General features: G+C 51.4%; 1 protein-coding gene across 1 annotated transcript in view; it reads left to right on the top strand.

The window, feature by feature from the left end:
• Window positions 1–14,143, top strand: part of phf1 (PHD finger protein 1) — a 44,129-nt gene extending 29,986 nt beyond the window's left edge. The window contains exons 9-16 of the mRNA XM_067974082.1: window positions 855–923; window positions 2,441–2,564; window positions 4,019–4,086; window positions 4,912–5,061; window positions 6,138–6,261; window positions 7,535–7,626; window positions 9,111–9,203; window positions 10,419–14,143. Coding sequence (XP_067830183.1) covers window positions 855–923; window positions 2,441–2,564; window positions 4,019–4,086; window positions 4,912–5,061; window positions 6,138–6,261; window positions 7,535–7,626; window positions 9,111–9,203; window positions 10,419–10,797 — 1,099 coding nt within the window. The 3' untranslated portion in view covers window positions 10,798–14,143. The remainder of the gene's footprint in view (window positions 1–854; window positions 924–2,440; window positions 2,565–4,018; window positions 4,087–4,911; window positions 5,062–6,137; window positions 6,262–7,534; window positions 7,627–9,110; window positions 9,204–10,418) is intronic.
• The last annotated feature ends 584 nt before the right edge of the window (window positions 14,144–14,727 follow it).

Raw genomic sequence — 14,727 nt, 5'->3', positions numbered from 1 at the left:
CATTCTGTTTAGGTGTGATGTTTATAACAGCAAAATTGTCATATCTTCTACATAATGATACTTACATTCTGTGAGAATGGAGTGTATGTGGTGCAATATTGCCATCTACTGCTGTAGTAGCAGATGACACAAAGATCACATGAAAATAATCTCAGCTTTGATAGGTTTAGAGCAAGTCAGGTGTCTAAATAAGCTCACTTTCAGTAATTCTTTGGTATTCTGTGCTGCGAACTTGCCTGGATGGGTTAGAGTTAAAGGCAGACCCAAAGGATCTCCTGCTAGTAAGTATATAGACTTATAACTTGCTTGTACTTTCTGTCGAAATTAATAAAACCAACAAGTTGATTTATCTCTGACGTCTGAACTTATATCACTTGGATTAATCTACTTGATTGATCGAACATCGAATCCTCATGTTACCTTTCATTCTGCCCCTACACTGATCCATCAAACACTCCCAGGGCAGGTACAGCACAGGTTAGATACAGAGTAAAGCTCCCTCTACACTGTCCCATCAAACACTCCCAGGGCAGGTACAGCACAGGTTAGATACAGAGTAAAGCTCCCTCTACACTGTCCTATCAAACACTCCCAGGGCAGGTACAACACGGGTTTGATACAGAGTAAAGCTCCCTCTACACTGTTCCATCAAACACTCCCAGGTCAAGTACAGCACGGGTTAGATACAGAGTAAAGCTCCCTCTACACTGTCCCATCAAACACTCCCACGCCTTCTCCAAGTGCAGTTGTCAACCTAGTGTGCAAATAGGTGGAGCTTTAGTGCTCTTTGCTCAAGAACTGGATTAAAACTGCCCAAACTAATGCTAATATGTGGCCTTTTGTCGAATTTGTAGGTTTTACCTATTCGTGTGCTGCGTCTGCACCGGTGGGCCTGAGTATGTGAAGCGACTCCCTCTGGATTGGTAAGTGCGGTGTCCTGAACTGCAATGTGTGTGCGCGGGCACCTAAAGACCAGTTACACACCGGCTGTAAGTTGCGGAGGTGAATCTGTTATACTCTTCCTGCACTCCCTATACAGCTGGTTTGGTCCTGTTGTTCCCTCTGATTATACATTGAAACAATGCGTGTAGATTGTCTACGTAGCAGTTAGTATTGGACCCGTTGGACATTATATGAAGATTACGGATCTCAGGGCAACGAATGGAAGCATCTGAAGCCTATTTGCCTTCACGTGTTACTTACTAAAAAAAAATGTTTGTAGGCTGCTTATATAGTGCCTTTAATGTAGAAAAACACCCCGAAGCCAGTTAAAGGCAAATCCAGATAATTTTTTTGGCCAAACAGTTGTGGACTGCACAATCTCGGAAGGCAGTAGAGGCAGAATCAATTGGGGTATTTACCCCCAGAGGAAAAGGAGGAGGCCCTTCAGCCCCTCGAACCTGTTCCGCCGTTCAATTAGATCATGGCTAATGTTTTCTTTGGGTCGGTTAACAGGGTCTCTTTAGGGTCCAGTTAGCTCCCAGCTGACGTGCACGGGTGACGGGAGATTGGAACTGAGCTGGTCCTCCCTGGCAGGCTCAGTAATCTGGTCTCTTTTAGGACCTCCTGAGGACAGACCTGTCGGGTTTCTTCCCACTTGGCAAACCAGTGCCCCAACAGGTAGGGTGGTCCTTGCTGGAGGAGCAGCAGCAGGAAGCAGTGCTCTGTGCTGGTAAGCTCTGCGGTTTCAGTTGGTTAAATGCCCGCACTTAGCCGATTGTCTATAAACCTTGGCCTGGACTGATAGCTGAGTGTTCCCCAATGAAAGAAAGAAAGACTTGCATTTATCAAGTGTCTTTCACCACCTCAGGATGTCCCAAAGCACTTTACAGCCAATTAAGTAATTTTGAAGTCACTCTTATCATGTTGGAAAAGCGGCAGCCAATTTGTGCATAGCAAGATCCCAGAAACAGCAATGTGATAATGACCAGATAATTTTTTTTTTAAAAAGATGTTGGTTGAGGGATAAATATTGGCCCAGGACACAGGGGAGAACTCCCCTGCTCTACTTCAAAATAGTGGCCGTGGGGTCTTTTGCACCCACTCGAGAGGGCAGATGTCTAAAGTCCTCGGTTTAACCTCTCACCCGAAAGACGGCACCTCTGGCAATGCAGCACTCCCTCAGTACTGGCACTGGGAGCGTCAACCTGCATTTTGTGCTCAAGTCTCTGGAGAGGGGACTTGAACCCATGACCTTTGCACTCAGAGGCGAGAGTGCTACCAACTGAGCACGGCTAACTGGAGGAGACAGAGACAGACAGGCAGACAACTCCGTGTCTCGACAAAAACTCTGTGGGTTTCTAGGTGGTTTGATTTGAAGACTCTTAAAACAGGATTTGATCAGATTGGATGGGGCATGGGGGAGTAGGGGGGGGTAAGTTGGGGGAGACGGTTAGCGAGTGGGGTGAGTTAAAACTCTGGGACTCTGTCTGATTTTCAGGGTGGATATCGCCCACATTGTCCTCTACCACCTCAGCACCTGCTGCAGACGGAAGTACTTTGACTTTGCCCGAGAGATCCTGGCCTTCACCAATGAAAACTGGGACAACTTGCTGGTGGGACCGGTACGTACGGAGAGGGTGAAAGGAGTATGACCGGCAGTCTTTTCCGACCGATCCAGCACCGGTCGGAGAAAGAGAAACGATAATGAGCATAAGTGCACAAACTGTATTTCTCATTATTAGAAGCTGTCTCTTCCTCCCCCCTAATTTTCTGGGAGGCTGACTCTTGAAGTGGGGGGGAGGGGTTAATTTTAACCTAGCTGGCCGGGCGGGAATCCCACGGGATTCGCCAGTTTTACACCCCTGTCCGATATCACTCTCCGCTGAGTTCAATAGAGAGTAAAATCAGGGCGGGATGTAAAACCAGCTTTGCGCCCCCCTCTGTCCCGGATCCCATCAGTTTCCCGATGGGTGGGTGAGGTTAAAATTGCCCCCCAAAGGTTCCAGCACGGCCGAGGATATCGATCCCTACTTGAAAGTGCACGTGGACATTGAATGAGGATGGGGGTCAGGAATTCAGAGCCAACCACATGGCGGGAGGGGAGGAGGAGGAGAGAGAGGGGAATGGAGACGCTCGTAGGCCAGACCTGAGCACATTAACAGGTTCCCTGCCCCGAAGGACATTAGTGATCCAGCTGAGGTTTTTAACGCTTCAAAACTTGCCGTGATGGGGTTTGAACTCACAACCTCTGGGTTGCTAGACCAGTACCATAACCACCGCACACACTATCACGCCCTTGCTTGCTGCTGCTCGCTCGCTAGACTGTAAAGTGGGTGAATGGTCCCTTGTGGGGGTGAGATGGGACAGTTGCTGGTACCCGTGGATCCTTTACCCAAGGCTCGGTCGGTACCTTCAGGAGACAACACATGTCGGGTGGAGCTTCCCCCCCCCCGCAACCTCCCTTTGTACAGAAAGCATCGTTTCGTCTCCTTTCCCCTCCCCAAGCGGCTGAATCTTGCCGTGGAGCAAATCCACGATTGCCCGTAGCCCTCTGTAGGTCGCTTAAAGGCCCGTCGTTTAACGTGCAGACCAAAGGCAGTGATTGCCGGCCGGCTGTTCGACCGTGGAGGGGGGGGCATCGCGGCCACGCCCGACCCAAACATCCATACCTGCCATTTTCCAGCAAGGGGGGGGGGTGGGGGGATGGGTGGGCGAGGGGGTCTCTGGATAGCGATCGGTAACGGAAACCCTGGCCGACATTATTTTACGGCCCCCTCTAACCCAGTGGCCCACTTGCATTGCCCCTAACCCTAACCCTAACCCTAACCCACTCGCATTGCCCCTATTACCGCCGCCCTGGCTGGGAACAGCTAAACAGGCCGGAGATCGAACCCAGGGGCCTTCCTGGTTGGTACGGCTCAGCTATTCACTTGAAGGGGGGAACAATGTGTTTTCAGTTGTCTCTCTCAGCGTGGCGAAGTTTTCAGGTAAATTTCGTTGCTACGGTTTTGGGGTATTCCCCCCCTCCCTCCTTCCGAGCACTTCCTGTTTAATCGGTGTCATTTCCTGTTACTAGCTTTCCAGCGCTTCCAAGTCTGATCGCTACGAGCAGATCCTGAATGTCCTGAACAGCCACAGGAACAGGTGAGAAAAGAGTCGTTTCCAATACCTACCGACTGTAAAGATCGTGGGTTAAAGTCCCACTCCAGAGACTTAAGCACAAAATCCAGGCTGGCGGAGGGAGTGCTGCACTGTCGGAGGTGCCGTCTTTCGGATGAGACGTTAAACCGAGGCCCCGTCTGCCCTCTCAGGTGGACCTAAAAGATCCCAGGGCCACAATTCGAAGAAAAGCAGGGGAGTTCTCCCCAGTGTCCTGTCCAATATTTATCTCTCAACCAACACCTAAAACAAATTATCTGATCATTATCACATTGCTGTCCTTCCTTCCTTCCTTCCTTCCTTTCTTTCTTTCTCTCCTCTCTCTTTCTTTCTCTCTACATCTTTCTTTCTCTTTCCTTCTCTGTATTTCTTTCTGTCTTTCTCTCTTTCTTTCTTTCTTTCTCCCTTTCTTTCTCTCTGTATCTTTCTTTCTCTTTCGTTCTCTGTATTTCTCTCTCTCTTTCTTTCTTTCTTTCTCTCTTTCGTTCTCTGTATTTCTCTCTTTCTTTCTGTCTTTCTCTCCCTTTCTTTCTCACTGTCTTTTTTTTTTCCCTTTGTCTTTCTTTCTCTGTCTTTCTTTCTCTCTTTCTTTCTCTCTCCCTTTCTCTCCCTCTGTCTTTGTCGTTCTCTCTCTCTCGTAGTGAACCCGTCCCCGTGACACTTCCTTCCACTTATGCACTTTTAAGTAGACCCTGAATCTTATCACAGACCCTTCTCAGCTGCGTGTGTATGTGTGTTTCTCTCTTTTTTTCCTCCTCTTTCTGTCTTTTTCTCTCCTTTCTCACTCTCTCACTCACTCTCTCTCTCCAGATTCGTGTCTGGGAAGGAGATCAAGAAGAAGAAATGCATCTTCGGCCTGCAGGAGAGACTCCCGCCTCAGCCTCCGCCTGCTGCCACTCTGTCCGAGATCGCAAGTCACCTGATGGGGACGTCAGCCAGCCCGCTGCGCACCTCCAGCCGGTATGTTACACACTGAGCCCTGGAGGTTCTCGCGCACTGACTCCCAGCATTGCTTTAATAGATATGCAATCCCCACCAACACAGCGGGCGGCTTTCGTGCCAATGTGATTTGCCCGCTGTGCCCGATGGTCGGTACAACGGTGTAGCACTATTACAATGCGACCAGGGTGTTCTTTCTCTGGAGCGACCTTTTGCCCCCTTGTTTCCAGGTCCACTCTGACCTGCCGCCTTATTCCAACCGAGTGAATATCGACACCACGATTCAGCCAGTGAGTTGGAGTGCGAGCAGGCTGAGCCTTCCCCGGGGTAAAGCAGGGCGATTTCCCCAGCGAGCGGAAGGTGGTTACATCACACAAATTGTGTGCGTGAAATCAATCCCAGGCATTACGGTCTCCGGGCAGTGATTGACGGGGGGATTCTACTTGGTCATCTCCATTCTAGCCGGGACTTGGGGTGTCTCCGTGCGCAGCCTTATTTAAACTGCAGTCTAGTGCTCAGTACAAACTGTATACCCCCCCTCTCCCACGCACCGCCTAGAGGGGACCTAGAAGTGTGCAAACGGTCGTTAAACATTAACCAGGCGTTACTTCTGCTAGTTCTTGCATTCAGTGCACGTTAAACCAGTGAGTAAACACAGCAGGTTCTGCTCGGAATATACCGAGCCCTTAAAACGCTGTAACTGGTGACTTTGAAATTGGCATTAATGCAAATGGTTAACGGTTATCTTATTATGGGCGCTATAAGTGACTGCCCGTTTCAAAGGCGGACCTTTTAAGTGGTGGGGACTGTACTGGCAGGAGAGAGGAGATTAATACCCAGAAAGAATAGTTCCTGCTCCGCGCCCTTTGAGACCGACCGGCTTGTACTCGCTGTTTTCCTCGAGCTTGGGGATGGGAGGCCGGTGGACAGGGTATCGCAGGAACCTGGCACGACTGCTTTGTGCCCCTCTGCTGCCCAGGCGCTCTCCGTGCCCCCGTGCCGTGCCCGCCATGTTGCGTACCGTTACAACAGCTGCGTTCTCGGGGGAAGTGTGAATCTGAAAGAGTTTTGATGAAATTTGCGCCCCTCGCCTCCAGGTCCGTGCTCGAGGGCCTGAAGAAGCTGAAGGCCAAAAGACCCCCTCGACGGAGGGACCCCCAGGACCTGTACGAGCTAAAGACCAGGCGAGCCCGTCGACTGCTGCAGAAAGCCATCACTCAGGTACCCAGCTGCGGGGGGGGAGAGAGAGAGTGAGTGTGAGTGTGTGGGCCGTCAGAGGGAGAGGTGCCAGAGGATGAGTAGGGGCAGACCTGAGGCACATGGAGATCCCGGGGTAGTAGAGATGAGGGGGAGGGGTGGGAGGCTACAGGAAGCAGAGAGTGGGGAGGGCACCTGAGGAAATGTATCAGAGAGAGGAGGACAACAAGAGGGTCGACAGGTAGGAAACAAGAAAGGGGGAGACTGTGAGAGGGAGTGGGTGAGGCAGTTATCCAGTGAGAGAGTGTGTGCGGGAGAGGCGGGGGGGGGGAGAGGGAGTGCGGGGGGGGGGGGGGGAGAGGTGGGGAGAGGGAGCGCGGGGGGGGAGAGGGAGCGCGGGGGGGGAGAGGGAGCGCGGGGGGGGAGAGGGAGCGCGGGGGGGGAGAGGGAGGGAGAGGGAGCGCGGGGGGGGAGAGGGAGGGAGAGGGAGCGCGGGGGGGGAGAGGGAGCGCGGGGCGGGGGGAGAGAGAGCGCGGGGGGGAGAGAGGGAGCGCGGTGGGGGGAGAGGGAGCGCTGTGGGGGGGGAGAGAGGGAGCGCGGGGCGGGGGGGGAGAGGGAGCGCGGGGCGGGGGGAGAGAGGGAGCGCGGGGCGGGGGGAGAGAGGGAGCGCGGGGCGGGGGGAGAGAGGGAGCGCGGGGCGGGGGGAGAGAGGGAGCGCGGGGCGGGGGGAGAGAGGGAGTGAGTGTTTTGTGAGAGTGCGTGTGTGGACATGTGAAGGGAGTGGGGAAATACGAACAAAAGGAACAGGAGGCGGCCATTCAGCCCCTCCAGCCTGTTCCGCCATTCGATCAGATCATGACTGATCTGCACCTCAACCCCATTGACCAGCCTTTGCTCCGTATCCCTCGATACCCTCAATGTCCAAAAATCTATCGATCTCAGTCTCGAAAGCACCAATTGTCCCTCAGCATCCACAGCCTTCTGTCGGCGGTGGTGGGGGGGGGAGAGAGTTCCAGATTTCCGCTCCCCTTTGTGTGAAAAGACAGTGTGCGAGATATGATTTGCTGCGTTCAGACCCTCGGAGGTTGCTGACTGGGACCGTGTGATCTGAACAATTTGTCTTTTGTTTTTGCGTGAGTGACCCCCGTGGGAAACGGTGAGCGCGTCGCAAGTGTTGACCGTGCTGAGATCGCCCCTTCACCCCGCTTCGCCCCCACCCATCGCGGTGCGTCTTGGGGAGGGGCCAGTACCACCCCGCGAGTAGAGGGGCTGACGGCCGGTGTCTTTGTGCCTACAGAACGTGGTGGCGAATCCTTCCAGCCCCAATCAGTCTTACCAAGGCTGCAGAGGCAACGCCAGTGTGTGTCCCATCAGGGAGAGTTCTGAGAGGTAAGTGGACAGTCCACAAGGGGCAGCAAGTCGATGTCCGTCCTCACCCCCTGGTTGAGCGTCACCCGGGCGGAGCGTAGACAAGATGATCTGGCAGAAAGGGATCACACACCTGCCTTCCATAAGGAACATAAACACATGAGAAATAGGAGCAGGGGTAGGCCATTCGGCCCCTCGAGCCTGCTCCGCCATTCACTCAGATCATGGCTGATCTTCGACCTCAACTCCACTTTCCCGCCCGATCCCCACATCCCTTCATTCCCTGAGAGTCCAAAAATCTATCGATCTCAGCCTTGAATGTACTCAATGACTGAGCCTCCACAGCCCTCTGGGGTAGAGAATTCCAAAGATTCACCACCCTCTGAGTGAAGAAATTCCTCCTCATCTCAGTCCTAAATGGCCGACCCCTTATCCTGAGACTGTGCCCTCTGGTTCTCGACTCTCCAGCCAGAGGAAGCCGCCTCTCAGCATCTAAGTGAATCCACCCCGGGGAGTGTCTGTGCTACAGATTAAACAGTGGGGCCAGTATAATGACCATGTGCCCTTGGCCATCGAGATACAAGGGGGGAGACACTCGAGCCCTTAAGGTCGAGCGAGGCGGTACGAGGAAGACCCCTAACATTAGGGGACCGAGTCACAATGAAAGACTAGGGGCCGCCATGCCTTAAAAGGAGGCAATGGAAATCTAGAACACAGCTTCCAACAAGAAAGAACGTAGGACTTGTATTAATGCATTCCCACCCCTCCCCTTTCTTGTCAATCTCTTCCCTTCCTCCCCTGAAGGCACTGACTCTTCGCTGAGACATGTTTCCACGGGGACTGGTCGCCCCACAACATCCCACCCGAGCGGCCGTTGTTCGTGTGTGAACTTTGGAGGGTGAGGCTCAACCGGCTATTCGGCCACGGAAGGGCATCGCAGTCGAGCCCGATCCAGCCCTCACTCCACGACCACCAACATGCCCTTCCCAGGGTCGCAATCGGAGGCCCAAGAACACGGACCCATCCGTCTCCCCTCTGCAACCCAAGTGGTGCTGAGGCCAAGTCCACGGCCGCTGGACCTGGCTTTGACCTGACAACTCAGTGCAGAGCAGGGCCCGTCACGGACTGCGTGGCTCAGCTAAACCATGGTCTCTTACAGCACACAAAGAGGCCACTCGGCCCATTGTGCCTGTACCGGCTCTTTGAAAGAACTATCCAATTAGCCCCAATCCCCTGCCCTCTTCCCCATAGCCCTGCAATTTTCTCCCCTTCAAGTATCCAGTTCCCTTTTGAAAGTTACTATTGAATCTGCTTGCACCGCCCTTTCAGGCAGTGCATTCCAGATCATAACAACTAGTGTTTTAATAGCCTGTGGATTGTAGCGTGGGAGGGAGGGAAGGGGGAGGAGGGAGGGAGGAGGAAGGAAGGGAGGGAGGGAAGGGGGAGGAGGGAGAGAGGGAAGGAAGGCTCGATGACCTTTTCACTCTTCTCTTTTGTTTTGGTAGAACTCCTCCGAAGATGATGTATGCGTCGATTCAGCCGTCCTCCAACACTGCCCGCAGCCTGGAATCTTCCTCATCCTCCTCGTTTGAATACGGGTGAGATTCCCTCCTCCATCTTCATTTTCCTTCCCTCCTTTTTGCATTTTGCTGCACCAGCCGAAATCAGGGGTCCATCTGCTGGGGTGGGTGGGGGAAGGGGGGGAACAAACTATTGAACCGTGGAAGGTTACAGCACAGAAGGAGGCCACTCGGCCCATCACGAGCAGTCCGAAACCAATCCCACTGCCCTCCTGTCTCCCCGCACCCTGTATCTTCCTCGGCTTCAAATATTAACCAACTTTCCCTTAAAAAATGGAATGGTCTCGGACTCAACTTCTCCTTGTGCAAATTGTTCCCTGCTCTCTCTACATACATAACGCACAGCATGTTACAGGTGTATAACACTCCTGTATATATAATATAACACACCGTGTGTGACAGGGGTATAACACTCCTGTATATATTATATAACACACCGTGTGTTACAGGGGTATAACACTCCTGTATATATAATATAACACACCGTGTGTTACAGGGGTATAACACTCCTGTATATATTATATAACACACCGTGTGTTACAGGGGTATAACACTCCTGTATATATAATATAACACACCGTGTGTTACAGGGGTATAACACTCTATATATTATATAACACACCGTGTGTTACAGGGGTATAACACTCCTGTATATATTATATAACACACCGTGTGTTACAGGGGTATAACACTCCTGTATATATCATATAACACACTGTGTGCTACAGGGGTATAACACTCCTGTATATATTATAGAACACACTGTGTGTTACAGGGGTATAACACTCCTGTATATATTATATAACACACCGTGTGTTACAGGGGTATAACACTCCTGTATATATTATATAACACACTGTATGTTACAGGGGTATAACGCTCCTGTATATATTATATAACACACCGTGTGTTACAGGGGTATAACACTCCTGTATATATTATATAACACACCGTGTGTTACAGGGGTATAACACTCCTGTATATATTATATAACACACCGTGTGTTACAGGGGTATAACACTCCTGTATATATTATATAACACACCGTGTGTTACAGGGGTATAACACTCCTGTATATATTATATAACACACCGTGTGTTACAGGGGTATAACACTCCTGTATATATCATATAACACAGTGTGTTGAGCGTGTGACGATACTATCACGTGTCTGCTCACCGTTCCCCCATCAGACTGATTCTCTCACACCTCCCCCGCTCTTGTCTCCCTCAGTGAGAACTCTGGCAGTCAGGCGAGGACCATTAGTACCAGCGGCCCGCTGTCAGACGGCGAAGAGGGCGTGGAAGAGCGCACGCCCGACCCGGAGGAGGAGGAGGAGGAGGATGACGAAGAGGAGGAGGAAGAGGACGAAGAGGTGGAGGAGGAGGAGGAGGAGGAGGACTGCTCCGACAGCCCGATGGACGCCAGGTCCCAGTGCGACTCGAGCGACGACGACCTGCCCCTCTCCTACCTGCGCTCCTCCGTCAACAGCTACTTCGGGGCGATGGGGAGACTGGCGCGAGGCGAGACGGTCCGCATTCTCGCCCGCAGGCTCACCCTGGACAACAAAGTGCAGTATCTGGTCGAGTGGGGGGGCTCCTCCATATTTTAGCGCAAGCTCCGAGGCAGCGAATGCCAACCGGGCAAAGGGGGGAGGGGGGGGGGTGGGTGTGGAGGGAAGTGCCAACCCAAAGCAGCTCCGTTCAATCTCGGGCTGCCAGTCGCCGGAGAGCGGGTTTTAAACCCACACATTTTAATCTTTGGGAGTCTTTGATAGGCTTGAGCCTTGCTTTCTATATAGGATTCTCGAGCGTGTCCTCGCGCAGAGAGACAAGCTTATCCCGGGGGCTGATGACTTTTAATGTGATGGAGGGTCGGCCTGAGGAAGGGTATGGAAAGGAGAGCCCGGCAGATACTGGAGCGAGGGGCCGCGAGCCCCGGGAATGTGTATCGAGCTGTGCACGGCCCCCCACCTCTGCCTGGTTTAAATTAATGGTCACTTTTATCTTCAATTTGAAAGCACTTTTTATGTAGGCACTCTGTTCCCCATCACCCATCAAGTGCTCCCTTCTCTCTCTCTGTCTCATGGGTGTGTCCTCTCTCTCTCTCTTTCCCTTCTCTCTCTCTCTCTCTCTCTCTCTCTCTGTCTCTTAGGTGTGTTTTCTCTCTCTCCTCTCTCTCTCTTTCCCTTCTCTCTGTCTCTCTCTCTCTGTCTCTCCGTCTCTCCCTTCTCAGGTGTGTTCTCTGTCTCTCCCTTCTCTCTCTGTCTCTCCCTTCTCTCTCTGTCTCTCCCTTCTCTCTCTGTCTCTCCCTTCTCTCTCTGTCTCTCCCTTCTCTCTCTGTCTCTCCCTTCTCTCTCTCTCTCTCTCCCTTCTCTCTCTGTCTCTCCCTTCTCTCTCTCTCTCCCTTCTCTCTTTCTCTCTCTCTCTCCCTTCTCTCTCTCTCTCTCTCTCTCTCTCCCTTCTCCCTTCTCTCTCTCTCTCTCTCTCCCTTCTCTCTCTCCCTCTCTCTCTCCCTCTCTCTCTCCCTTCTCTCTGTCTCTCCCTTCTCTCTCTGTCTCTCCCTTCTCTCTCTGTCTCTCCCTTCTCTCTCTGTCTCTCCCTTCTCTGTCTCTCCCTTCTCTGTCTCTCCCTTCTCTGTCTCTCCCTTCTCTCTCTGTCTCTTAGGTGTGTTCTCTGTCTCTCTCTCTCTGTCTTCTCTCACTCCATGTTGTCCCTTTCACCATGCATTTCTCTTGTTTCTCTACCTCTGCCTGTCTCTGCATTTCTTTTTCTGCCTGTATTTGTGTTTCCTTTTCTCTCGCGACTTGTTACCTCTTCCGCTTTATCTTTATCTCTCTCTCTCACATTCCCCCTCTCTCTCCATCTCTTTTTCTGTGTATATCTCTGTTTCTCTCTCTTTGTTTCTGTATATCTGTCTCATTCCCTCTCTCTCTCTCTCGCTGCATATCGAGCTTCTGCTTGCGTATATCTCTTTCTTTCCCCTCTCTCACATTCTCTTGCTCCTTGTCTCTATTTCTGCCTGTCTCGTTCCCCTTTTCTCCGTCTCTGCATCTCTATTTTTCCTCCATATATCTGTCCCTCGTTCTTCAACTAATTGCCTCTTTCTCTCAGCTCCTTTTTCCCGCAGGGTGCAGTTAGTAAGACAATCCAAAACTTTCACTTGTTTCTTTTTTTTTTAAAACAGTGAGTAGGGGGATGGAGAATAAAGGGCAAAATACGACTCATTACAGATCGAAAAGAGGTTTAAGTGTGACGGAACATTTACTGACAGAATGCTTTATTCATCGTTTTATTGTTTGTTTGAATTTCCTGTTCATTTCTGCAAAAAAACAGACGGCAGCGAGGAAAATGAATCTCCCTCTTTTTTTTTCCCCTTCTCCTTTAACAGGCCCTTAGTTGAACGTGACAGGCACAAAGTACAAAACCGAGCCCCCCGCTGATCTGATCACGGAGTGAATTAGCAAGTGGAACAGTCGCCCTAGGTGACAGCGAGAGCCAGTGCCACCATAAAGAGTTAAAACCCATTCCCACACCATTTTTAAACCCCAAGAACGGGCGGGTTGTGGGGCGGGTGGGCGTTGAAAATAGTTGGTTTCTTTGGGCCGCGAAATTTTGGGACTTTGCATTCCCCAGTGTGAAGCCTGGACTTCTCCGTGCCGAGGTTAAACCCGGAAATAAAGCCGGGTTGCGGTCGCGACCCAAAAAAACAACTATTTTCAACTCCCAACCCGCCCGTTCTTGGGGTTTAAAAATCGCCCCCCACTACAAGGCCCCTTAAACAGAGTGAGAATCCAGACTCCAGTCAATCCTCTTGACCCACGAACGATGTCACCGTCGGCCATTCGCTATTGGGCGCCGATGAAGCCTCGATCGCAAGTTGACATCACCCGCCTGTTGCTTTCCATTGTGATACTGCAGTCGGCCATTTCCTGCCAGCGAGCCTGTCTCGCAGGGTCCCAATAGCTGTTCGCTGTAAACTCATTCAGCCGCAATCTTGTGCTACACGTTTGCAGTCTTTATTTCCCCACTCTCCCCTCCCTCCTTGTCTTTTGGAAGATGCTAGACTTGGGTTCGGGAAACTAAGTTGCCCCCCCCTCCCTGTTACAGAGGAGGAGGAGAACCCCAAGTTCCTTCCCCGTCCCTTGTAGGACTATCGCAAGCTCCTTCCCCGTCCCTTGTAGGACTATCGCAAGCTCCTTCCCCGTCCCTTGTAGGACTATCGCAAGTTCCTTCCCCGTCCCTTGTAGGACTATCACAAGTTCCTTCCCCATCCCCTGTAGGACTATCCCACCCACCAGGAGGTGGCAGTGTAGCGCTGTGTGTGAACTGCTGTTACGGACAAGAGAAGCCCTGCCCGGGGGGGGTGAGGGTGGGGGGGTCTGGGTGGTACAAAGATCTCGTCCCCACCACAACGAGTCTGAGTTTAGAAAAAAATCCACTCTGGGTATGTGATCGTCGCGGGCAAGGCTGGCATTTATTGCCCGTCCCCCGATTGCCCCTTGAGAAAGGTGGCGCATTCTTGAACCGCTGCAGTCCTGTGTGGTGAAGGTGCTCCCGCAGTTTCTGTTAGGTGGGAAGTTCCAGGGTTTAGTTAGACCCAGGAATGCTTAGGGGGTGGTGTAATGTGGGGGGGGGGGGAAGGGTCTGTTGAGAAGTAGGGTGAAAGTGGGGTTTGTGGGGCTGCCTGTCTGTCATTCAGATTTCTTTTTCCAGACATAGAAATATGAATCTGTTGTAAGATTTCCCTGCCCGTGCTCCCTGTTTCTGTATCGCTTGTTTAATTGAACGTAAACCCAATGCCGACAGGAAAGGGTTAACTCAGCAAGATGGGAGTCGGACTCCTTTCAAGATGCTTGGGGTCTTTTGGGAGAAGAGTTTATTTTGCTATTCTGTAATTAAAAAATTCTACATATATATAAATATATATATTATATAAAAATAAAGTTGTTTTTTTTTTGTTTGTGTAAAATTTATTTTGTATTTTGGAAAATGAAGGAGTTTTTTTTTCTTTGTAAGCTAATGCTTCTGTTCTTGTACTGGACGGCTTTGGAATGTTGAGAAATCTTTCCCTGTTTTTTTGCCTAAAGCACTTTCTTCTTCAAATGTAAAGACTTCCAAAGCACCTGGTGTCCCCTGTGTTCCTCCTTTCAAAACTCTCTTCCAGCGTGACGCGAAGGCAGCTCGTGCGTTCGGAACAGGAGGCCGTTCAGTCCTTCCAGCCTGTTATGTAGGAACGGCAGCAGGCCATTCAACCCCCCACCCCGAGCCTGTTCCCCCGTTCATTTTGATTATGGCTGATCTGTATCTTAACTCCATCTTCCCGCCTTGGTTCCGTAACCCTTAATACCCTCGCCTAACAAAAATCTATCAATCTCCGTTTTGACATTTTCAATTGACCCCCAGCCTTGACAGCTTTTTGGGGGAGAGAGTCCCAGATTTCCACTCCCCTTTGTGTGAAGAAACGCTTCCTGACATCACCCCTGAATGGCCGAGCTCTAATTTTAAGGTTATGCCCCCTTGTTCTGCACTCCCCCCTCCAG

The sequence above is a fragment of the Heptranchias perlo genome, chromosome 39, assembly GCF_035084215.1.
Source record: "Heptranchias perlo isolate sHepPer1 chromosome 39, sHepPer1.hap1, whole genome shotgun sequence".
NCBI lineage: Eukaryota > Metazoa > Chordata > Chondrichthyes > Hexanchiformes > Hexanchidae > Heptranchias > Heptranchias perlo.
This window is presented reverse-complemented; position numbering and strand designations above follow the sequence as displayed.